General features: G+C 49.4%; 2 protein-coding genes across 2 annotated transcripts in view; both read left to right on the top strand.

The window, feature by feature from the left end:
- The first annotated feature begins 27 nt into the window (after positions 1–27).
- On the top strand, positions 28–10,042 carry LOC135947648 (uncharacterized). Its single transcript, XM_065496525.1, has 23 exons — positions 28–268; positions 361–539; positions 641–729; positions 796–879; positions 938–1,084; positions 1,142–1,252; positions 1,308–1,644; positions 1,700–2,086; positions 2,320–3,011; positions 3,064–3,358; positions 3,519–3,782; positions 3,849–4,286; positions 4,360–4,608; positions 4,681–5,027; positions 5,091–5,530; positions 5,606–5,924; positions 5,995–6,502; positions 6,638–7,102; positions 7,170–7,418; positions 7,481–7,738; positions 7,870–8,595; positions 8,658–8,756; positions 8,813–10,042. Exons 1-23 carry the CDS (start codon positions 43–45, stop codon positions 9,089–9,091), a joined length of 7,188 nt encoding a protein of 2,395 aa, XP_065352597.1. The 5' UTR covers positions 28–42; the 3' UTR covers positions 9,092–10,042.
- Positions 10,043–15,380: 5,338 nt separating this feature from the next.
- Positions 15,381–25,387, top strand: part of LOC135947647 (uncharacterized) — a 47,582-nt gene continuing 37,575 nt past the window's right edge. Inside the window, exons 1-3 of the mRNA XM_065496524.1 lie at positions 15,381–16,137; positions 16,544–16,623; positions 24,803–25,130. Coding sequence (XP_065352596.1) covers positions 24,803–25,130 — 328 coding nt within the window. The 5' untranslated portion in view covers positions 15,381–16,137; positions 16,544–16,623. The remainder of the gene's footprint in view (positions 16,138–16,543; positions 16,624–24,802; positions 25,131–25,387) is intronic.

Here is a 25,387-nt window from a genome sequence, read left to right as displayed (position 1 = left end):
CAATTCAACTGCTTCCTCAATATTTCATGTTCCTTTGTTCTTATGCTTTTTCTTTCAGGTGGTCAAAGAGGACGTGGACGTGGGCGTGGACGTGGACGTGGACGTCCAAAAAAAACAGACAAACGTCCCCAATCTTGGCGGAGCCAGACCCCAAGTGCGAGTGTCTCCGAGCCCAGTTTGCCACCACCAGATGATCAAGTAGATGATGAACCTCAAGAAAGTGAAGAGTTGGCGAGGAGCGACCAAAACAACGGCGCAACTATTCAAGGTGACATGATATTTTATTAAATCTGTTATTATCTAACTGAATTCAAGAGCTTTATTATTTAATTGTCAATTTTTTCTTAATTTTTTGTTCAGGTGGGCGAAAAAAAGGAGGTCGCCCAAAAAAGTCTGTCAAGAATCCTGGTTGGTTTCGTCCCAAGACCCAGAGTTCCAGTGTGACCCAACCCAGTTTGCCGGCGCCCGAGGTACCACTTGATGATGAACCCCAAGAAAGACAAACGCCAATGAATCGGCCAGCTCCACCAAGGGAACTGGTGAGTCATATAAATATTATGAAATTAATCCATGTACTCAATTTTTCCCATTGTTGTGACCAAATTTGATGACTCAATTTTGCAAATTTTTCTCATTCCAGCCAACAGACATGGCAGGTCTGGCGCGGTTGGCGAACACGATTTTCATGGAGAGAGTCGCCGCTGAGTTAGCCAGGAGGCTGGCAATGAGGTAAATTTCAAATTTTTTTTTCAAACTGAAAACGGTAATTGAAAAATAAACTTTTAAATTTCCCAGCCAAGAGGATGCTCCAAATGCGCAGCCTGAGGTCGTCGCTCAGGAACCAACACAGCCACGACGATCCAGGAGGATTGCCACCAGGTTGGATTTCTGTATTATGAGTTTGAACTTGATTTTACCACTGTTATAACTTTTGCAGGTCGTCAGCGTCATCTACAAGAAGCGACGCCGCTCGAGCTGACCCTGTTCCGGACGATCAGGAATCCGAGGGAAACCGCAGGAAACCCAGGGGAAGGAGTGCTCCCGCTGCTGCGGGGCAAACCAGTGCTCGCAGGGGCAGACGAAGGTAACAATTTTGATAACTAATGATTTCGATTAATTTTGACATTGATAATTTGTTCAGCGGAAAAGTTCAACATGAAGGAGTTCAACTCGATGACGACGAGCACCCTGAGCCTGCAGAGGTCGTGAGAGATCCGGCGCGCCGCCGAACATCGCGCCGCATTTCAAGCCGGTTTGTTAATAATAATCTTTAATTTTTAACATCATTTTATTCAAATTTTTTCCAGTTTGTCAGCTGCCTCATCTGTCAACACTTCCGATACCAGCCTGGGAGGTGTGGCCGACGCGGGTCCAGTTGTCGCTGCTGACGTCCAGGTCGTCCAGGCTCCTGGCGGCCCTGGCGGCCCAGGTGGCCCTGGCGGCTCAGATGACCCTGGCGACTCTGGCGGCGACGACGACAACGGTGGACCTGCTGATGCCGCTGACGGAAGTGAGGGTGAAGCCGCTACACCAGTTTTGACGCCTGAAGACCAGCAAGATGCGAACTTTGAGCCACCTGAGTGGGTGCGGAGACAAGTTGGGCTCCCAATTCCTAGAGCTCCAACTGTTCCCATCGTGATCCAGGTATTTTTTTTATTGTAAACTGTTTGCAGCTACTTTGAACAAACTTGAATTTCAGCAGGACAACCACGACTACCACCCTGACCCGCGGCGGCCAGCTCAACCTCCAAGAGGTCTCCGAGGGGAGCGAGACATCCGCAATTACAACAGGGCAGTTCGCGAGGGCACTTACAACGCAGCGCGAGGACCGCTGCCCGACAACGTCCAAAGATTTCCGCTCGGGACCTTTGGCGGTGACCCCGACAACGACGGCGGGATCTACAGGTGCCGCCACTGCCGGGCTTGGTTCTTCCCAGCAGAACTCACTCCTGATGACATCGCACGAGGTCTGTACACTTGCTGCACGAGGGGAAAGGTTCCCATTCTTCCCGCTGAAGATTATCCTGAAGAGTTGGTGTTTGTGCTTCGAGATCACAAAAGACACGTCCGCACCATCAACCTTTTGGTGAGTTTATATTTATATTACTGATATTGAAAAATTTTATCAATCGCAACCTGAAATAACTTACCTGAAATCACCTGAAAAGAAAGTTAAAATAAAATTAGCGAACATTATAATTGAGAATTAAAAAACTAATTTTGCACTATTGACCTGAAGTTATTTTCGCCAAACCTGAAAATTGAAATATTTTAATTATTCGTGTCTTCATCATTGCCTTTGCTCTTTGTTGCTTTCAGATCGCCCCTGCTCAGTTCGAGGCCAAACGCGTGCAATTCCCAACGACACCAGGAAGACGCGCGCCAAATATCTACAAAATCCACGGCCAGACGCACGCCTACCTGCCACCGCTCGATCCCAGGCCAGCGGCGAACGAGGCGGGCACCGCAGCAGGCGGACGACCGGGAGTCCAGCAGCGCCGCAACTGCCAGCTGATTGGCTTTGTCACCCCCCAGAGGGTGGCTGAGCAGGTGGTCGGAGGTTTGACGCACCAAAAACCGCCAGAAGATGTCGTCGCCACAATCGTCGAGTACATGGAAGAAAACAATCCCTACTTCAAGATGTTCTCCCTGGCGCACATGTACATCGACGAAGAACTGAGGAACAACGGTACCGTGGGCGAAGTCACCATCGTCTTCAAGAATCCCAACAGAGACAAGGTCACCTTGCGCCACAACACCCACGCGCTGCCGGCAGAAGAGAACGAGGTGGCGGCACTCTTCGCGGCAGGTGGTGAGCCAGACGGTATGAACACCTTCGTCGTCAAAGATGGACAGCGAGTGCGCCTGAAGCCGACCGACCCGAACCGCGACGCCCTCGTCTACCCGTTGATGTACCCCAAAGGAGTCGTCGGTTGGCACCCGAACATCCAGCACGTCGGACCCAACGTCACCGCCACAAGAAATCGCGTCACGATGAACGAGTTCTACAAGTAAGTTTAATCCAATTCATCCATGAAAAACCACTAATGAAAAACTTTTCAGGTTCAAGATGTACCGGCGACGTCCTCTGCAGGTTGAGCTGAACTGCGGGACCCTGACGCAGCAATTCGTCATCGACCAGTGGGTCCGCATCAACCAGAACCGTTTCAGCTTCCTCGAGTACGGCTTGGACCAAGAGCTCATGTTTGCCTCAAGGAGGGACTTGGTGGAGTACATGGAGAAGATCGCGGACGACATGAGTTACGAGGTCGGCAGATCCGTCGTCCTGCCGAGGAGCTTCCAGTACGGGGACGAGGCGATGAAGACTCTGTTCCAACATGCCATTGCTTCCATCAAGGTAAATTACGATAAACAATTTGCAAATTCGTTTAAAATTCAATAATTTTCGATATAAACTTGAAAAAACCTGAAAAAATTTGTCCAATACTTATACAAACCTGACGAAATGCTAAGCTGAAAAGAAAAACATTAATTAAAACACTTTTCTTATGTTCCAGAGAACCGGTGTTCCCACTTTCTTCGTCACGATGACGGCCAACCCACGCGAGCTGGAGTTTGACGACATCCCAGGCTTCGACTCCAATGACGGCTCCCTCAACAGCGACATCGTGTGCCGGGCATTCTGGGCCAAAGTGCTGAAGCTGAAGAAGATGCTGCTGGACGATCAGGTAATGGGACACGTCACTAATTACATCTTTGTTACAGAATTCCAGAAACGAGGACTTCCCCACATCCATCTCATCCTGACGACCAGCTCACCGGTGAGTTTTAAGTCAAAACCTGAACTTGAATTTAGTTTTAATTCTTTGCTTCCATGTCTGTTTCAGTTGGTCAACCCTGGTGACGTCGATGCCTACGTGTCCACCTCCATCCCTGACGAACACCGCGACCCTGAACTTCATGACACCGTGAAGAGATATATGCTGCATCGGTGCACCTACCTCTGTGCTGGCGGCAGAGGTGGAGTCTGCAAGAAAGGTTTTCCTGCACCGTTCCGCGACGAGACTGTCCTCAACGACGGGCGCGGGTTCGTCCAGCTGAGGCGACTGGACGACGGACGCAAGATCAAAGTTCGGGGCAACGAGTATACCAACCAGCACGTTGTCCCGTACAACCCGCTCCTCCTGAAGACGATGCGATGCCACATTAACGTCATGCCCTTCGTGAACATGAAGCAAGTTCGCTACATTGTCAAGTACATCACGAAGGGCCCGGACATGGCGGTCATCGAGCAGACTGCGCGAACGACAGGGCATCGCATTCGGGTGAGTTTATCTCATTTCTAAAACTTTGAGAAATTTTGATGCTAACACTTTGAAATTTTTGCAATTGTTCCAGAATGCGAACCGGCTGACTCGTCGTGATCGGATGGCTCTCAGCATGGAGGTGCGCAACTACATCAGCGGCGGCGCCCCCAACGACAACGCCCAGGAGGCGGAGGTGGAGGCGGAGGAAGACGACGACGAACCTTGCAACGGCATCCTCTGCGTCAACGAGATCAAGAAGACCTTGGATTGCATGTACACGACGTCCACAGAGGCAACCTGGCGCACTCTTCAGCTTCCCATGAAGGACATGTTGTTCACGGTGAGTTGAATCGACAATTTGTGTGCGCATTGTCTGAGTGTAATGTTGTTTGTTTTTCATTTTTTCCCACAGGTGTACGACTTGAAGGTACACACTGAGGAGGAGACGCCGGTCTTCTGGAGGGCGCGTGGACAGGAGGCGATCGTCGAGGCTGCCACACGGCCTCTCAAGAATACAAGGTTCCTCGGTTTCATGGACGTCTGCAGGAACGCGCTTGACCCTGAGGAGCTCGCCCTGCTGAACCGCATCAAATTTGTGGAGCTGCCTCAACACTACGTGTGGAATGACAAGGACCGCGTCTGGACACGCCGCAAGAGGGGAGGCGAGAAGATCATCGGCGTCGTCTCCACCGTCAGCCCCAAGAACATCCAACGGTACTGGCTGCGCGCCATCGTTCAACACAGAGCGTTCATCACCAGGTTGGTTCTTTAAAATATATAATTACCAATTTATTCTCTTCACGACCTTTCTTTTTTTCACAGCTACCAGGACGCCAAAACCGTTGATGGGGTTGAGTACGCCACCTTCCGCGAGGCAGCTGTGGCCCTGGGACTTGCTCGCAACGACCTTGAGCACCTCAACTGCCTGCGGGAGGCGGCGGGGATGGAAGCGACGCCGTTCGCCATGCGCATCCTGTTTCTCCTCTTGCTCCTCCACGCAGCACCAGCAAGGCCGGCTCAGCTCTTCGAGCAAGTTTGGGAGAGCTTGGTCGGCGAATTCCACCTGAGACGCGACCCCGAAGGAAGTCGACTCCGCGTGCTGCGCTACCTCGCCAGGAAGCTGCTGCTCAACAACGCTCCCCTGGACGAGGAGCTGTTCGCGGAGATCAACATCGACGAGCTCCGCGCCACCATCGATGACGACATGACGGTGGACGAGGCAGTGGACGACGACGTCATCCCTGACGGTGCCGCTGTCCAAGGTGAGATTTCTTTTTCAGAATTTTAACTCGGAATTATATGTTTATTAACAATCGCTCCACCGACTTTGATTTCAGATCAGTACGACAGACTGAACGTCCAACAGCAGGAGGTGGTGGACACCATCATGGAGGCCGTGCTGGACTACTCGTCGCCCGACCACCTCGACCAGTGCCGGCTCTTCTTCATGGAAGGTCCAGCCGGCACCGGCAAGACCCACACGTACAGAGTCATCGTGCAGAAGCTGGCGCTGATGGGCATGTCCACCATCAACATGGCGTTCACCGGAGTCGCGGCCGCCCTTCTCGACAACGGACGCACCCTTCACTCTGCCCTTGGCCTGCCCATCCCTCTCACCAGGGACTCGGAGTCTCACCTTCAGCCCCAGTCTACAAAGTAAGAAATAAATGTGCAAACAATTTTTTGAATCTGAAAATAACCACATTTTGTGTTTGTCTGTTCGCAGCTACAAGTTGGTTCAGGGTGCCAGCCTCGCGATCATCGACGAGGTCACGATGGCGTCCGTGAACGCCTACAAGGCGGCGGACAGGCTGTTCACCCGAGCCAAGGACCCTGAGTCAACTTCGCCGTTTGGAGGCTGCCCGGTGCTCTTCGGAGGGGATCTCCGTCAACTGTGTCCGATCCCCAATCAGAACGAGACAGTTGACGAGATCCACTTCAGGAACTCCGAGCTGTTGGCGCAGTGCCAAGTTCTCCATCTGACAGAGAACATGAGGGCCAACGAGGACGAGCGCGACTTCGCCCAGCTTCTCAAGACCATCGGCGAAGGTTCCCACCCGTGCCCTCCAGAACTTCCCGAAGGTTCCTTTGTCGTCCCTGACGAGTGGATCCTGCCCAACAACAACCTGGACCAGTTGATCCACTGGACCTTCGGCGACGATCCGTCTGTTGAGGGCGAGGACTGCGCCATCCTGACGGCCAAGAACGACGACTGCAGGAAGATCAACAACCGCGTAAGTTTGAAACTGAATATTAGACTTGATATTTATATAAACTTGAAGGGAATTTTTACAACTTTGTGCTTCTTAAAATGTATTTCAAATTGTGATTTACATTAATGAATGTGTTTTATGTTCTTATGCTTTCAGATCTTGGCCAAGATGGCGGGACCTGAAGAGGTTTCAGTCCTGCTGTCCGAGGACAGCGTTGTCGACGACGATCCCAACAACCCTCTCGTCGACGACGGTGGAGACCTTCCCGAAGACCGCCGCCTCATCCAGCTGGACGAACTCCACATCCTGAACCCTCCCGGCCTGCCCTACCACGACCTTAACATCAGGGTCGGTGCCATTGCCATCATCATCCGAAACCTCGATGTCGCCAGCGGGATCGTCAATGGCACCAGGGTTTGCGTCGAGGACTTCACCAGAAACAGGGTCAGGGTGAGAGTTCTCAGCGGTGCCGACCGGATTAGAGGACGCGTCATCGAGCTGCCGAGGATCGAATTCGTCGGAGATGTCAGCCCGCTCGTCAAGATGAGAAGAATTCAGTTTCCTCTCAAGATTGCGTTCGCCATGACCATCAACAAGAGCCAGGGCATGACTCTGCGCAAGGTTAGTTGTTCATCAAACGTTGCAATCACATATATATTCTAACTTTGTTCTCCAACTTTGATTTCAGGTCGGCGTTTTTCTCCGCAGATATCTGTCCGACCACGGCAAGCTCTACGTCGCTCTCAGCAGAGTACGTAGAGCTCAGGACATCAGGATGGTGCTGTGTCCGGACGACAGGCAGGGACGGCATCCGGACACCGGGGCATGGTTCACCCACAACGCGGTCCGCCATCACCTGTGGAACCTCGAGGAACCGCCGGCACCACCACGGCCGGAAGAAGAAGTTCCTCCTCCTGTCCAGCTTTTCACAGGACATGTGAGTTTCAGACAAAAGGTAAATTTCCAAACTTTTATTGATCGTTTCTTTTCATTTTCCAGGACAACTGCGTTGTGGAGCCTGCCGTGTCTGATGATGGACAGGATGAAGACGACGACAGAGAGGACGACGACGGCGAGGATGACGACGACGACGACGACGACTACGACGACGACGACGACTACGAGATGGACGACGGTGACGAAGAGGACGAAGACGTCAACTGGCGACCGCCCCGCCCTTTGACCCCGCTGGAAGAGCCCGTCGACGCTGCTCAAGCTGAGTTGAACTTGGCCACCTTCATGGAGGAGCTCGCAGAGGTGAGAAATACTTTGACAAACCTGAAATATTATTTAACCTGAAAATTTAAACTAACAACATCTGAAAAGTTAGAAAAAACACCTGAAAAAAAGAACGCACTTGGTAAATAAAATCATCCCTTTGCTTTCAGCGCGACCGCGAACGTGGACGTCCACCAATGCCTGAAGAAGGATCGCCCAGGCAGAGATTTCAGCAGCGATTCTTCAGCCAGGAAGTGATGAACGAGTTCACGTTTGATGGCCGCGGCTCCCATCCTGATGACATCGCGGAGTTGGTCGACGAGGACGACGACAACTGGGAGCCGATGCCGCAAGAAGACCTGGACGAGCAGTGCGCCTCAGCGATCGTGCACGTCCTCCGTTCCCCGAGGATCACCAGCAACCTCAACACCCAGGAACGAGACGAGCGCCAGCAAGAGCACCTGATGGAGGTCTACTTTGAGGACATTCGACGGGAAAATGAACATCATCGTTCCCCGAGCGTCGCCAGCAACCTCAACACTCAGGAACGACATGACCGCCAGCAGGAGCGCCTGACGGAGATCTACTTTGAGGACGTGAGGCGGGAAAACGAACATCTCCAGATGCAGCCCCAAACATCACTGCCAACAGCCGACTGGAGGTCCCGTTTCAACAGTGAAGACTTCTTGGACGACGGCGCCGATTTCTCTGTCTTCACAAAGTTCGACGCTGAAAATCCAGCTAGCGTCGGCCACTTCAAGAAGATGGCAGAGCAGAGTTGGCTCAAAAGACATCCCAACTTCAAGATCTCCGAAACGGACCTTCGAGACGCCGGGCCTTCAACATCAGGGACCAGCAACAAAAGGGCGGCCGCGGTCTCCAACACGCCGGGATCGGTAAGACACTTTGAAATTCGCTTGCAATTCATACTATGACACTTTAAATTTTTCTGTTTCAGGACAACCCACCTCCACCAAAGAGGACACCGGCCAGGCTGAGGTTGGACGACGAGGACAACGACGACTTGGCATCGTGTTTCCTGAGCTTGCAGTTGCAGGTAATTGATATTTGAATTACAATTTTGACAATTTAACTTACTCTATTCTTTTGCAGCTTCCAGAACTGCTCAACGAGGCTCTGCAAAACACAGAGGCTCGTGAACAAGCCGAGCGGTTGCAACACCAAGGAGCGTTCCTACCCGCCGCTGCCTTCCAACCTGAGTTCCTGGGCTTGCAGCGGACCGGGCAATTCGGCACTCAAGAGCCACAACTGCGCGCCAGGGAACAAGATCCTCGCCAAGTCCACTCGCAGCCTCCAGAGTCCGACTTCCTGAGAGTGATGACCCACTGGATGGAGGTAGATACCAGCTCGGAAGACGACCAGATGCAGTGAGTGATTCGACCCTTCGATTGACACTTTAGTTTGATTTCCTTTTTTTCCATGCGGCAAGTCGGGGTTTCAAGCAAATCAGCGCGGCGACCAATCGGATGAGCCAGCTCTTCACGCCACCAAGCGTTCACTTCTCTCTAGAGCGTCGGAGATCTTTAGAGATTTGGACGCTAGGTGGCGTGAAGAGCTGGCTCATCTGATTGGTCGCCGCGCTGATTTGCTACATATTACTTACTTTCTGACTTTCCGCTCATTTTCAACTTATATCCAATTTGTGTTTTATTTGAGTTTCATTAATTTCTTCTCATTCCTGTTTGAAATGTATCTTCCAACTTAAGAGCAAGTCGTGGTTTCAAGTAAATCAGCGCGGCAACCAATCGGATGAGCCAGCTCTTCACGCCACCAAGCGTCCACTTCTCTCTAGAGCGTCGGAGATCTTTAGAGATTTGGACGCTAGGTGGTGTGAAGAGCTGGCTCATCTGATTGGTCGCCACGCTGATTTACTACACATTCCTTACTTTCTGACTTTTCGCTCATTTTCAACTTATTTCCAATTTGTGTTTTATTTAAATTTCATTAATTTTTTCTCATTCCTGTTTGATAATATGTAACTTCCTACTTAAGAATTTATAATATTAAACTGTATTTGAAAAGCAACCTAGATTATTGTAACTTCAAACGACTGAATAAATAAAGACTTATTATTGTAATTCCTGATTAGACTTAGAATAAAGTAATTTAATTTGTAATATGTAATCTGCGATAGTTGTAATCGATGAGACTTGAATTAAAATGTTTAATTTTTGTGATAGAATTGACACTTCCATGTAAATGCACATAAAATTACTGTAAATTTATCGAATTGTATTAAACACATTGTAATAAATCGTAATAAGCAATCCTTTGTAATACTGAGACCTGAAATAAATTGCCATTGTTATTTTTTAAAATTAATTTCAACTTTTTAATTTCCTCAAAAAACCCTTCATAGTGCCAGTTTTAGAAAATTGTGAAATAGTATAATATTTAAAATCACCCTTTGATTCGTTTCCTTTCGCCCAGCTCGGCGCACGAAAGCTCGACTTCGGTCGGTCGAAAAACACGGTTTTTCTTGAGCAATTGAACGCGTAAATGGATTTTGACAAAAGAGGTCTCAAATGAAAGGTATCATCGAGCTTAACAAAATGACCTACCCTGACAACCTTTCTCAGGGTATCCCGACCTGAGATCCTTCCCGCAGCCAGTTTTTAACGCATTTTCTTCGATTTTGGCCACATTTGACTGTACCTGACGACGAAATTTAACCTTCAGCCATTCCCGACCTTCCCCAGGTCGCGCGACCTGATTTCTGCTTTTCGCCGGATTCGCCGGCTTTGAAACTGCCGTTGCTTCCTATTGTCACTTTGGCGTGATATCTCCATCAATTTCGTCGTTTTCTTGCGATATTTGAGATTTCGACGACGCCGCTTCGGCGCCACGGTGTAATTTTCAAATAAATTCAACGGATCAACGGATTTCAGCCCGCGAGATCTCTATCAATTCGTCTTCGCTATCCCTTCCACCTAACCCAACCTGACAATCTTTCCAAGGGTAGGCCGACCTGAAATCCGCCCGGGACCAACTTTTCGCGATTTTTTTTAACGCCGAGGATCTCTCAGACCCCACCGCTCGCCACTTCGCAGACTCTCGACGCGATTCGCGAGAAATGACAAGGATGAGCACCTCGCGAACGTTCTGCCCGCCCGCCTCGGTCGTCACGCGCCCGCAGGGCGGCAGGCGCCGCGGGGACCGGAGGTCCCCGCGGCGCGCGCAGCCGGGAGGGCCGGAGGCCCGGAGGGCGGCCGCGAAGCGGCCGTCGGCGCGCGCAGCGCCAAGCGTGCAACGCTTGTTCCTTCTATACTAATACGCAACGGTTTGAGGCGTTTTTGGAATCAATTATGTCCGAGGGCGGTTTCCGGACCCCCTCCCCGGATGCCCCCGGCTGCCCAAAGAGTTTTGCCGCCGGGCCCATAGGGGCCCCGGGGGGGGCCCCGACGTGAAACGCATCCCTATCTCCCAATGTAAAAAAATCGGCAATTCGGCCCCGATCGCCCCCAAACCCGGGTGGTCGACGCGGGGGGGTGCACAACCGAGATTCCCATGGGCAAAACCGCCATCATTCCCATAGGCGAATTAATAAAAAAATAAAACCGAAAAAACACTTTTTACAGGCATTTTGCGGCAACGGGGGTTGAAGGGGGTGGACGGGGGTGGCGGCGGGTTCGATCTTATTCAGAATTTTGCGGCGAACACGCAGAACACCGGTTTTTGATCGTAGCACCAACAGGCACAAAGTTATTCCCATTTAAAGTGGAAAAAACGCGAAATGGACATTCCACAATTTCGGTTTTCCGGGCCTAGCCAAGGCCCCGTGGGACCCAGGACGGACTTTGACGCCTCAAAAAATTTGGTTTGGCAGCGCGCATCTGGGCATGCCCGGTTTTGCAAAATCCGAGCATTTTTCGAGAAAGCGCGCGACTTTGAAGTTGCGAATTTTTGCCAAAATCCAAATCTCGGAATTTCAATCGCGATTTCTGCAAAAACCAGAGTTTTCCCAGATATGACACCTATGCCCAGTTGCTGGGCACTAACAGGGGAACATTTTGAGAGCATTTTTAAACAATTTAACCGTCACGTTTTCCATTTATCTTCAATTTAACCCTTTTTTACGGGTTTTTTCCACTTTGGAAAATCGTGGAAATTTTCCGGGACAAGATTTCGAAATGGGGGCGGCGATGGTGTCTATCCTACGCAGAATTTGGCGGCGAACACGGAGAACACCGGTTTTCGATCGTAGCACAAACAGGAGCAAAGTTATTAATTTTTAAAGTTGAAAAAACGCAAAGTGGACATTCCACAATTTCGGTTTTCTGGGCCTGGCAAACGCCCCGTGGCACCGCGGACGGACTTTGAGGCACCAAAAAATCCGCCTCGACGGCGCGCATCTGGGCATGTGCGGTTTTGCAAAATTTGACCATCTCGAGCGAAACCGCGCGACTTTGAAGTTGCGAATTTTGGCTAAAGTCGCAATGTCGCAATTTCAAACGCGACTTCTGCCCGAACCCGAATTTGTTGGGACTTCCGGGTATCACCACTTGAAAAGCATCGGTCGGGGAATATTTTGACGGGTATTTGATTAACCGCGAGCCATAAAATTTTGAGCAAAATCGATTTAACCCTTTTTTTCGGGTTTTTTCCACTTTGGAAAATCGTGTAAATTTTCCGGGACAAGATTTCGACATGCCACAAATGTCAATTAAAGATAATTTATCTGCGGTCATTTTGAGACCAATTTCGAGCTGATCCGCGGAAAACTCGGATCGCTGAAAACTTTTGAAATCGGAAAAACGTGTTTTTTTGCAATTCCGCCATAAGACCAACACGCCAAATTGGAAAATTCGCCAAATTTCCCACGGATCGACCCGAATCGAGATCGTTGCGAATCCGCAGCATCCGCATTCGTGCTGCCGGTCTGCAAACCAAATTTGAGCCTCGTACTGCCCATAGAAAAATTAAAATTGGCATTTTTCTTTATTTTCGTGCATTCTGCACGCGAGCGTGTGTGCACAGCGACGGCCGTCAATTCGCATCAATTCAACCGCTGGACCGATTTCGACCCGCGAGGTCTCTTTAGATTCGTCTCGACCAGCCATGAAACCTGAGCTACCCTGACGACCTTTTCTCAGGGTAGGCCACCCTGAGATCGTCATCGGCCCGACTTTTCGTGATTTTTTCAACGCCTTCGCCGCATTTAGACCCGCAGACACTTTGTTTCGTTCGCTGCCGCACAGATCGTCGCTCCGAAGCTCGGTTTTACTCTGCCGCCAGGAACGTAATTCTTGAGAATTTGAACGCGCAGGCGGATTTTAACTTGCGAGGTCTCTTTGGAATCGTCTAGAACAGCCCTCCCACCTGACGACCTTTTCTCAGGGTAGGCCACCCTGAGATCGTCATCGGCGCGACTTTTCTTGATTTTTTCAACGCAGTCACCGCACTTAGAACTGCAAACACGCGGTTTCGTTTGCTGCCGCCCAGCTCGCCGTACGCAAGCTCGGTTTCGCTCGGCCGCAAAGACGGTTTTCTTCTAGAATTTGAACGCGCAGGCGGATTTTGACCCGCAAGGTCTCTTTCGAATCCTCTCGACGAGCCCATCAACCTGACCCACCCTGAGGACCTTTCTCAGGGTAACCGATCTGAAATCCGCCCAGGACAAACTTTTCGCGAATTTTTCAACGCCGCCCACCTCTCCGACCCCGCCGCTCGCCATTTCGCAGACTCTCGGCGGACGCCCGCTCGGCGTTCGCCGCCCGCTCGGCGTTCGCCGCCCGCTCGGCGTTCGCCGCCCGCTCGGCGTTCGCCGCCCGCTCGAGGCGCCCCCGCTCAGCGTTCGCCGCCCGCTCGGCGTTCGCCGCCCGCTCGGCGTTCGCCGCCCGCTCGGCGTTCGCCGCCCGCTCGGCGTTCGCCGCCCGCTCGGCGTTCGCCGCCCGCTCGGCGTTCGCCGCCCGCTCGGCGTTCGCCGCCCGCTCGGCGTTCGCCGCCGGCTCGGCGTTCGCCGCCCGCTCGGCGTTCGCCGCCCGCTCGGCGTTGCCGCCCGCTCGGCGTTCGCCGCCCGCTCGGCGTTCGCCGCCCGCTCGGCGTTCGCCGCCCGCTCGGCGTTCGCCGCCCGCTCGGCGTTCGCCGCCCGCTCGGCGTTCGCCGCCCGCTCGGCGTTCGCCGCCCGCTCGGCGTTCGCCGCCCGCTCGGCGTTCGCCGCCCGTCCGGCGTTCGCCGCCCGCTCGAGCAGCCCCCGTCCGGCGTTCGCCGCCCGCTCGGCGTTCGCCGCCCGCTCGGCGTTCGCCGCCCGCTCGGCGTTCGCCGCCCGCTCGGCGTTCGCCGCTCGCTGGAGGCGCCCCCGCTCGGCGTTCGCCGCCCGCTCGGCGTTCGCCGCCCGCTCGGCGTTCGCCGCCCGCTCGGCGTTCGCCGCCCGCTCGGCGTTCGCCGCCGGCTCGGCGTTCGCCGCCCGCTCGGCGTTGCCGCCCGCTCGGCGTTGCCGCCCGCTCGGCGTTCGCCGCCCGCTCGGCGTTGCCGCCCGCTCGGCGTTGCCGCCCGCTCGGCGTTCGCCGCCCGCTCGGCGTTCGCCGCCCGCTCGGCGTTCGCCGCCCGCTCGGCGTTCGCCGCCCGCTCGGCGTTCGCCGCCCGTCCGGCGTTCGCCGCCCGCTCGGCGTTCGCCCCCCGCTCGGCGTTCGCCGCCCGCTCGGCGTTCGCCGCCCGCTCGGCGTTCGCCGCCCGCTCGGCGTTCGCCGCCCGCTCGGCGTTCGCCGCCCGCTCGGCGTTCGCCGCCCGCTCGGCGTTCGCCGCCCGCTCGGCGTTCGCCGCCCGCTCGGCGGTCGCCGCTCGCTGGAGGCGCCCCCGCTCGGCGTTCGCCGCCCGCTCGGCGTTGCCGCCCGCTCGGCGTTCGCCGCCCGCTCGGCGTTCGCCGCCCGCTCGGCGTTCGCCGCCCGCTCGGCGTTCGCCGCCCGCTCGGCGTTCGCCGCCCGCTCGGCGTTCGCCGCCCGCTCGGCGTTCGCCGCCCGCTCGGCGTTCGCCGCCCGCTCGGCGTTCGCCGCCCGCTCGGCGTTCGCCGCCCGCTCGGCGTTCGCCGCCCGCTCGGCGTTCGCCGCCCGCTCGGCGTTCGCCGCCCGCTCGGCGGTCGCCGCCCGCTCGGCGGTCGCCGCCCGCTCGAGGCGCCCCCGTCCGGCGGTCGCCGCCCGCTCGGCGCTCCTCCTGCCACGAGTTCGCGCCGAAGGCGCGTGCCGCCTCTCAATCTGGACTTTGACCCGACTCGGATTGATTTATAAAGTCGGCCAATATTACGTGCCGAAGGCACGTACCATCTTTCATTCGGGATTTCCAATTTAAATGAGTTAGATTTGACATTAATCCTGATTCTAAGGTGGTTTCCGTCCGTGTGTTAATAAAATTTCTTTCAAAATTCATAGAAATGTCTGAAAAAGTATGAAAAACAGGCATCTCAGGGCGAAGTACCCTGAAAAAGGTCGTCAGGGTACAAGAAATTTATGTGCCTCGTCGAGATGATTTTTTTGAGGCGTCGTGAGTTAAAATCCGTTGATCCGTTGAATTGTTTCATAAATAAAACCATTTGTGACAGTCTTCCGAGCCGAGCCGAGCAACAGTGAAAACCGAATTTTCCGAATTTTAATTTTTCTATGTGCGTTAGAAACTTCAAAAATGGTATGCACATCCGCAGCATGCATGAGTGTGCGATTTGGGTCCTTTCGGGGGAAAAAATTGCGTTTTTCTATTTAATTTTGGATACTTGCAAGCGCCGTCGTTTCCAACAAATTCAAAGAAATGCTAACAGCGTCAAAACCGGTTGCATTAAAAAATTACCGGTTTTTTCATAATGCCAAGCACAATTTAAATTCTTTTCAGCCTCAAAGCTGCCTGTTTGTAATTTATTTTGAGTTGTAAATATTAAATAAACCTTCTTTTACCAATTAACACCAGTTTCGTCTTTATTCGCAACGATTTGAACATAATTCACGATCTCATTCGTACCGGTACGAAGCAGCGCGCACCAGCGCCACCGCTGTTTTGCAGCAACCGCCGCGACGACTGCGATTTGCTTTGTTGACACAGCAGGTGCCTGAAGTGCTTCAAAGTTAATCTCGATTTTTCCCATCTTTTCTGACTTTTCCGATCCTTAGCGAGTGTTTTAGTGATAGTGAGTGTGTGCATCGTGTTAGTGAGAGTGCGTTTCATCGAGTGTAGCGTGTTTTAAGTGCGAAATTCGTGAGAAGAAAAGTGCCCCGTGTGTGTTGTGATTGCGTGTGTTGTGCGGCCGAACGCAAATTCGGCGGACATTTTCGAGTGAATCGTGCCGACGCGAGTGTTTCTGTGTGTTTTGTGAGTGAAAAAGTGAGTGTTTCAGTGAGTGAATAGTGTTTTTCAGTGAGTGCAGTGTTTCATTGTGCGACAAAAAGTGTTAGAACTTCTCATCGCAGCCGGAGACCACGCAGCCGCATCCCCAGGTTGGTGTTTCATTTTTGTATTTTTCATCATTTTTCGGCGGTTTTGCATGCCATCTTGCCTGTATCCACACTCGCGTACATAAACTACATTATCTGGCAACCTATTTGTCAGTTTGAAACCAGTTTTTCGGCCGAAATATTGCTACTGAATTTTTGTTTATGTGCGCACACACGCCGCTTCTCGGCTGGCCATTCGTGCATATAGACAAAAATTCAGAATCAAAATTTGAACCGAATAACGGTCTTGAAGTGGTCAAATAGGGTGTAGGATGGTGTAGTTTATGTCAATTTACATGGAGATTCTCAAATTAAGGTGGAATTACATGCATAATTCGCCAAAAACGATGAAATAAAATCGCGTGCTGCCTGTTTACATTTAAATTAACCGAATTTCTTTCATCAACAGCGAGACCGAGGACAGCCGACGAGGACAGCAGACCACCGTGACAGCAGCTTTGGACCTTCGGACCAGGATCGCCGAACAAGGTAGGTGTTTTTATGTCAATTTCGAACGTTTTGTTACGCGCCGGTTTAGAATGCACCACAGGATGCCGCCCGTTTTAAATGTGGTTTTATCGTTAATTTCGCCGCCGCCGCCGCGTCCGCCGCCGCCTTTCGACATCGTACGACATTGTGTACACGCCGCCCTTTCGGCGACACTCGCCGGAGCCACCTGGCAATATATTTAAATTCTTTTCGGCCGTCACGCCTCGCTTTAAATTTTTTGATGGCCGGGAAATTGGCCAGCAGTGTTAGGAAATTATTTACTCCCTCCGCGGAAAGGAGGGAGCCGCTGTAAAAATTATTTTTGAAGGAATTTCTTAGTAAAACAATTTTTGCTGGCCAGGGAATTGGCCAGCAGTGTTAGGAAATTATTTACTCCCTCCGCGGAAAGGAGGGAGCTGCTGTAAATTTTTTTTTAAAGGAATATCTTAGTATAACAATTTTTGCTGGCCAGGAGATTGGCCAGCAGTGTTAGGAAATTATTTACTCCCTCCGCGGAAAGGAGGGAGCCGCTGTAAAAATTTTTTTTGAAGGAATATCTTAGTATAACAATTTTTGCTGGCCGGGAAATTGGCCAGCAGTGTTACGAAATTATTTACTCCCTCCGCCGAAAGGAGGGAGCTGCTGAAAATTTTTTTTTACCCTAAATTTAGCATTAAAATAATTTTTGCTGGCCAGGAAATTGGCCAGCAGTGTTAGGAAATTATTTACTCCCTCCGCGGAAAGGAGGGAGCTGCTGTAAAATTTTTTTTTAAAGGAATATCTTAGTATAACAATTTTTGCTGGCCAGGAAATTGGCCAGCAGTGTTAGGAAATTATTTACTCCCTCCGCGGAAAGGAGGGAGCCGCTGTAAAATATTTTTTCATGGAATTTCTTAGAAGAACAATTTTTGCTGGCCAGGGAATTGGCCAGCCGCGTCAGGAAATTATTTACTCCCTCCGTGGAAAGGAGGGAGCCGCTGTAAAAATTTTTTTCGATGGAATTTCTTAGTAAAACAATTTTTGCTGGCCAGGGAATTGGCCAGCCGCGTCTGGAAATTATTTACTCCCTCCGCGGAAAGGAGGGAGCCGCTGAAAAATTTTTTTTTACCCCAAATTTCGCATTAGAATAATTTTTGCTGGCCGTGGAACTGGCCAGCAGTGTTAGGAAATTATTTACTCCCTCCGCGGAAAGGAGGGAGCTGCTGTAAAATTTTTTTTTAAAGGAATATCTTAGTATAACAATTTTTGCTGGCCAGGAAATTGGCCAGCAGTGTTAGGAAATTATTTACTCCCTCCGCGGAAAGGAGGGAGCCGCTGTAAAAATTTTTTTTGAAGGAATATCTTAGTATAACAATTTTTGCTGGCCGGGAAATTGGCCAGCAGTGTTACGAAATTATTTACTCCCTCCGCCGAAAGGAGGGAGCTGCTGAAAAATTTTTTTTACCCTAAATTTAGCATTAAAATAATTTTTGCTGGCCAGGAAATTGGCCAGCAGTGTTAGGAAATTATTTACTCCCTCCGCGGAAAGGAGGGAGCTGCTGTAAAATTTTTTTTTAAAGGAATATCTTAGTATAACAATTTTTGCTGGCCGGGAAATTGGCCAGCAGTGTTACGAAATTATTTACTCCCTCCGCGGAAAGGAGGGAGCCGCTGTAAAATATTTTTTCATGGAATTTCTTAGAAGAACAATTTTTGCTGGCCAGGGAATTGGCCAGCCGCGTCAGGAAATTATTTACTCCCTCCGTGGAAAGGAGGGAGCCGCTGTAAAATTTTTTTTCGATGGAATTTCTTAGTAAAACAATTTTTGCTGGCCAGGGAATTGGCCAGCCGCGTCAGGAAATTATTTACTCCCTCCGTGGAAAGGAGGGAGCCGCTGTAAAAATTTTTTTCGATGGAATTTCTTAGTAAAACAATTTTTGCTGGCCAGGGAATTGGCCAGCCGCGTCAGGAAATTATTTACTCCCTCCGCGGAAAGGAGGGAGCCGCTGAAAAATTTTTTTTTACCCCAAATTTCGCATTAGAATAATTTTTGCTGGCCGTGGAACTGGCCAGCAGTGTTAGGAAATTATTTACTCCCTCCGTGGAAAGGAGGGAGCCGCTGAAAATTTTTTTTTACCCCAAATTTCGCGTTAGAATAATTTTTGCTGGCCAGGAAATTGGCCAGCAGTGTTAGGAAATTATTTACTCCCTCCGCGGAAAGGAGGGAGCTGCTGTAAAATATTTTTTTCATGGAATTTCTTACAAGAACAATTTTTGCTGGCCGTGGAATTGGCCAGCTGCGTCAGGAAATCAAATACTCCCTCCGCGGAAAGGAGGGAGCCGCTGTAAAAATTTTTTTCAAGGAATTTCTTAGAAGAACAATTTTTGCTGGCCAGGAAATTGGCCAGCAGCGTCAGGAAATTATTTACTCCCTCCGCGGAAAGGAGGGAGCTGCTGTAAAATTTTTTTTGCCTGAAATTTCTTAGTAAAACAATTTTTGCTGGCCGTGGAATTGGCCAGCCGCGTCAGGAAATCAAATACTCCCTCCGCGGAAAGGAGGGAGGTGCTGTAGAATTTTTTTTTGGCGGAATTTCTTAGTAAAACAATTTTTGCTGGCCAGGAAATTGGCCAGCCGCGTTAGGGAATCAATTACTCCCTCCGCGGAAAGGAGGGAGCTGCTGTAAAATTTTTTTAGAAGGAATTTCTTAGTTAAACAATTTTTGCTGGCCGTGGAATTGGCCAGCCGCGTTAGGGAATCATTTACTCCCTCCGCGGAAAGGAGGGAGGTGCTGTAGAATTTTTTTAGAAGGATTTGCTTAGTAAAACAATTTTTGCTGGCCAGGGAATTGGCCAGCAGCGCCAGGAAATCAATTACTCCCTCCGTGGAAAGGAGGGAGCTGCTGTAAAAATTTTTTTTTTACGGAATTTCTTAGTAAAACAATTTTTGCTGGCCGTGGAATTGGCCAGCCGCGTTACAGAATCAGTTACTCCCTCCGCGGAAAGGAGGGAGCTGCTGTAAAATTTTTTTTTGGCGGAATTTCTTAGTAAAACAATTTTTGCTGGCCAGGGAATTGGCCAGCCGCGTTAGGGAATCATTTACTCCCTCCGTGGAAAGGAGGGAGCTGCTGTAAAAATTTTTTTTGACGGAATTTCTTAGTAAAACAATTTTTGCTGGCCGTGGAATTGGCCAGCCGCGTTACAGAATCATTTACTCCCTCCGCGGAAAGGAGGGAGCTGCTGTAAAATTTTTTTTTTACGGAATTTCTTAGTAAAACAATTTTTGCTGGCCAGGGAATTGGCCAGCCGCGTTAGAGAATCAGTTACTCCCTCCGCGGAAAGGAGGGAGCTGCTGTAAAATATTTTTTTCATGGAATTTCTTAGAAGAACAATTTTTGCTGGCCAGGGAATTGGCCAGCCGCGTCAGGAAATTATTTACTCCCTCCGTGGAAAGGAGGGAGCCGCTGTAAAATTTTTTTTTGGCGGAATTTCTTAGTAAAACAATTTTTGCTGGCCAGGGAATTGGCCAGCCGCGTCAGGAAATTATTTACTCCCTCCGCGGAAAGGAGGGAGCTGCTGTAAAATTTTTTTTCAAGGAATTTCTTAGCATAACAATTTTTGCTGGCCGTGGAATTGGCCAGCAGCGTCAGGAAATCAAATACTCCCTCCGCGGAAAGGAGGGAGCCGCTGTAAAAATTTTTTTTAAAGGAATATCTTAGTATAACAATTTTTGCTGGCCAGGAAATTGGCCAGCAGTGTTAGGAAATTATTTACTCCCTCCGCGGAAAGGAGGGAGCTGCTGTAAAATTTTTTTTTAAAGGAATATCTTAGTATAACAATTTTTGCTGGCCAGGAAATTGGCCAGCAGTGTTAGGAAATTATTTACTCCCTCCGCGGAAAGGAGGGAGCCGCTGTAAAAATTTTTTTTGAAGGAATATCTTAGTATAACAATTTTTGCTGGCCGGGAAATTGGCCAGCAGTGTTACGAAATTATTTACTCCCTCCGCCGAAAGGAGGGAGCTGCTGAAAAATTTTTTTTACCCTAAATTTAGCATTAAAATAATTTTTGCTGGCCAGGAAATTGGCCAGCAGTGTTAGGAAATTATTTACTCCCTCCGCGGAAAGGAGGGAGCTGCTGTAAAATTTTTTTTTAAAGGAATATCTTAGTATAACAATTTTTGCTGGCCGGGAAATTGGCCAGCAGTGTTACGAAATTATTTACTCCCTCCGCGGAAAGGAGGGAGCCGCTGAAAAATATTTTTTCATGGAATTTCTTAGAAGAACAATTTTTGCTGGCCAGGGAATTGGCCAGCCGCGTCAGGAAATTATTTACTCCCTCCGTGGAAAGGAGGGAGCCGCTGTAAAATTTTTTTTCGATGGAATTTCTTAGTAAAACAATTTTTGCTGGCCAGGGAATTGGCCAGCCGCGTCAGGAAATTATTTACTCCCTCCGTGGAAAGGAGGGAGCCGCTGTAAAAATTTTTTTCGATGGAATTTCTTAGTAAAACAATTTTTGCTGGCCAGGGAATTGGCCAGCCGCGTCAGGAAATTATTTACTCCCTCCGCGGAAAGGAGGGAGCCGCTGAAAAATTTTTTTTTACCCCAAATTTCGCATTAGAATAATTTTTGCTGGCCGTGGAACTGGCCAGCAGTGTTAGGAAATTATTTACTCCCTCCGTGGAAAGGAGGGAGCCGCTGAAAATTTTTTTTTACCCCAAATTTCGCGTTAGAATAATTTTTGCTGGCCAGGAAATTGGCCAGCAGTGTTAGGAAATTATTTACTCCCTCCGCGGAAAGGAGGGAGCTGCTGTAAAATATTTTTTTCATGGAATTTCTTACAAGAACAATTTTTGCTGGCCGTGGAATTGGCCAGCTGCGTCAGGAAATCAAATACTCCCTCCGCGGAAAGGAGGGAGCCGCTGTAAAAATTTTTTTCAAGGAATTTCTTAGAAGAACAATTTTTGCTGGCCAGGAAATTGGCCAGCAGCGTTACGGAATCATTTACTCCCTCCGCGGAAAGGAGGGAGCTGCTGTAAATTTTTTTTTACGGAATTTCTTAGTAAAACAATTTTTGCTGGCCGTGGAATTGGCCAGCCGCGTCAGGAAATCAAATACTCCCTCCGCGGAAAGGAGGGAGGTGCTGTAGAATTTTTTTTTGGCGGAATTTCTTAGTAAAACAATTTTTGCTGGCCAGGAAATTGGCCAGCCGCGTTAGGGAATCAATTACTCCCTCCGCGGAAAGGAGGGAGCTGCTGTAAAATTTTTTTTAGAAGGAATTTCTTAGTAAAACAATTTTTGCTGGCCGTGGAATTGGCCAGCCGCGTTAGGGAATCATTTACTCCCTCCGCGGAAAGGAGGGAGGTGCTGTAGAATTTTTTTAGAAGGATTTGCTTAGTAAAACAATTTTTGCTGGCCAGGGAATTGGCCAGCAGCGCCAGGAAATCAATTACTCCCTCCGTGGAAAGGAGGGAGCTGCTGTAAAAATTTTTTTTTTACGGAATTTCTTAGTAAAACAATTTTTGCTGGCCGTGGAATTGGCCAGCCGCGTTACAGAATCAGTTACTCCCTCCGCGGAAAGGAGGGAGCTGCTGTAAAATTTTTTTTTGGCGGAATTTCTTAGTAAAACAATTTTTGCTGGCCAGGGAATTGGCCAGCCGCGTTAGGGAATCATTTACTCCCTCCGTGGAAAGGAGGGAGCTGCTGTAAAAATTTTTTTTGACGGAATTTCTTAGTAAAACAATTTTTGCTGGCCGTGGAATTGGCCAGCCGCGTTACAGAATCATTTACTCCCTCCGCGGAAAGGAGGGAGCTGCTGTAAAATTTTTTTTTTACGGAATTTCTTAGTAAAACAATTTTTGCTGGCCAGGGAATTGGCCAGCCGCGTTAGAGAATCATTTACTCCCTCCGCGGAAAGGAGGGAGCTGCTGTAAAATATTTTTTTCATGGAATTTCTTAGAAGAACAATTTTTGCTGGCCAGGGAATTGGCCAGCCGCGTCAGGAAATTATTTACTCCCTCCGTGGAAAGGAGGGAGCCGCTGTAAAATTTTTTTTTGGCGGAATTTCTTAGTAAAACAATTTTTGCTGGCCAGGGAATTGGCCAGCCGCGTCAGGAAATTATTTACTCCCTCCGCGGAAAGGAGGGAGCTGCTGTAAAATTTTTTTTCAAGGAATTTCTTAGCATAACAATTTTTGCTGGCCGTGGAATTGGCCAGCAGCGTCAGGAAATCAAATACTCCCTCCGCGGAAAGGAGGGAGCCGCTGTAAAAATTTTTTTCAAGGAATTTCTTAGAAGAACAATTTTTGCTGGCCAGGGAATTGGCCAGCAGCGCCAGGAAATCAATTACTCCCTCCGTGGAAAGGAGGGAGCTGCTGTAAAAATTTTTTTTTACGGAATTTCTTAGTAAAACAATTTTTGCTGGCCGTGGAATTGGCCAGCCGCGTTACAGAATCAGTTACTCCCTCCGCGGAAAGGAGGGAGCTGCTGTAAAATTTTTTTTTGGCGGAATTTCTTAGTAAAACAATTTTTGCTGGCCAGGGAATTGGCCAGCCGCGTTAGGGAATCATTTACTCCCTCCGTGGAAAGGAGGGAGCTGCTGTAAAAATTTTTTTTGACGGAATTTCTTAGTAAAACAATTTTTGCTGGCCGTGGAATTGGCCAGCCGCGTTACAGAATCATTTACTCCCTCCGCGGAAAGGAGGGAGCTGCTGTAAAAATTTTTTTTGACGGAATTTCTTAGTAAAACAATTTTTGCTGGCCGTGGAATTGGCCAGCCGCGTTACAGAATCATTTACTCCCTCCGTGGAAAGGAGGGAGCTGCTGTAGAATTTTTTTTTGGCGGAATTTCTTAGTAAAACAATTTTTGCTGGCCAGGAAATTGGCCAGCCGCGTTAGGGAATCAATTACTCCCTCCGCGGAAAGGAGGGAGCTGCTGTAAAATTATTTTTAGAAGGAATTTCTTAGTTAAACAATTTTTGCTGGCCGTGGAATTGGCCAGCTGCGTTAGGGAATCATTTACTCCCTCCGCGGAAAGGAGGGAGGTGCTGTAGAATTTTTTTAGAAGGATTTGCTTAGTAAAACAATTTTTGCTGGCCAGGGAATTGGCCAGCAGCGCCAGGAAATCAATTACTCCCTCCGTGGAAAGGAGGGAGCTGCTGTAAAAATTTTTTTTTACGGAATTTCTTAGTAAAACAATTTTTGCTGGCCGTGGAATTGGCCAGCCGCGTTACAGAATCAGTTACTCCCTCCGCGGAAAGGAGGGAGCTGCTGTAAAATTTTTTTTTGGCGGAATTTCTTAGTAAAACAATTTTTGCTGGCCAGGGAATTGGCCAGCCGCGTTAGGGAATCATTTACTCCCTCCGTGGAAAGGAGGGAGCTGCTGTAAAAATTTTTTTTGACGGAATTTCTTAGTAAAACAATTTTTGCTGGCCGTGGAATTGGCCAGCCGCGTTACAGAATCATTTACTCCCTCCGCGGAAAGGAGGGAGCTGCTGTAAAATTATTTTTAGAAGGAATTTCTTAGTTAAACAATTTTTGCTGGCCGTGGAATTGGCCAGCCGCGTTAGAGAATCATTTACTCCCTCCGCGGAAAGGAGGGAGCTGCTGTAAAATTTTTTTTTGACGGAATTTCTTAGTAAAACAATTTTTGCTGGCCAGGAAATTGGCCAGCCGCGTTAGGAAATCAATTACTCCCTCCGCGGAAAGGAGGGAGCTGCTGTAAAATTTTTTTTGCCTGAAATTTTGCGTTAGAACAATTTTAGCTGGCCGTGAAATTGGCCAGCCACGTTTTGAAATTTTTTACTCCCTCCGCGGAAAGGAGGAAGCAGCTGAAAATTTTTTATGCCTCATATTTCGCGTTAGGAAATTTTTGGCTGGCCTGGAAATTGGCCAGCAGCGTTAGCGAATTGTATACTCCCTCTGCGGAAAGAAAGGATTTTATGAAAATTGTTTTCATGCGATGATGTGTGTTTTTAATAATATTCCGAATTTGTTTGAAATGTTTGTTTTCAAATAATTCTATGATCTGTCTCTAAAATTTACAGGTGGAGGAACGTGCAGCAGTATATGATATTTTAATAATATTTTCTTCATGTCTTTCAATTATCGCTTTCAGGAAATTAATCTTTTTATGTTTTTTTCAATAACAAAATTTTTAATTGCATTTCTAATGATTATCCGTTTTCTATTCTCAATTGTGTTTCTAGATGCCGAGGCCAAAAAAGTACAGAGGTGGCTTCAAGAAGAAGCCCAAGAGCACCGAGTCAGCTTCAACATCTTCCGCCAAAACTCAACGGACTGAAGAAGTGGCAGACACCAGCACCGTCAACACTGGGTCCCAGTCGGTGTTCAAAAAGCCTGCTCCAAGACCAAGAACCGCAACGTCCAGCGTGTCAAGTCGGGACACATCATCGTCATCGACCTCAACTTCGGTGTCGTCGCGAGCGCCTGTCGAAGGCCTACCACATCAAGTAGAGCAGATCGACGTTGGCCAGTGGTTGGTGAGCGGCCAATACAACACAGAAACCAATGAAGGTGACATGATTTTTATTTAAATATTATAATTTCTTCCTCAATTCAACTACTTTCTCAATATTTCATGTTCATTTTTTCTTATGATTTTCCATTTAGGTGATCAAAGAGGACGTGGACGTGGACGTGGACGTGGACGTGGACGTGGACGTGGACGTGGACGTGGACGTCCAAAAAAAACAGACAAACGTCCCCAATCTTGGAGGAGCGAGACCCCAAGTGCAAGTGTCTCCGAGCCCAGTTTGCCACCACCAGATGAT

Source organism: Cloeon dipterum, unplaced genomic scaffold (genome assembly GCF_949628265.1).
Source record: "Cloeon dipterum unplaced genomic scaffold, ieCloDipt1.1 scaffold_20_ctg1, whole genome shotgun sequence".
Classification (NCBI taxonomy): domain Eukaryota; kingdom Metazoa; phylum Arthropoda; class Insecta; order Ephemeroptera; family Baetidae; genus Cloeon; species Cloeon dipterum.
Note: the sequence above shows the minus strand (reverse complement) of the source record. Positions and strands in the feature narration are given on the sequence as shown.

Excerpts from the sequence above, each read along its gene's own strand:
- LOC135947648 (XM_065496525.1), top strand. The coding sequence starts at position 43 with ATGCTTTTTCTTTCAGGTGGTCAAAGAGGACGTGGACGTGGGCGTGGA. Across the intron at positions 540-640 it reads CAGCTCCACCAAGGGAACTG|CCAACAGACATGGCAGGTCT; the intron begins GTGAGTCATATA and ends TTCTCATTCCAG. Across the intron at positions 1,085-1,141 it reads GCTCGCAGGGGCAGACGAAG|CGGAAAAGTTCAACATGAAG; the intron begins GTAACAATTTTG and ends TAATTTGTTCAG.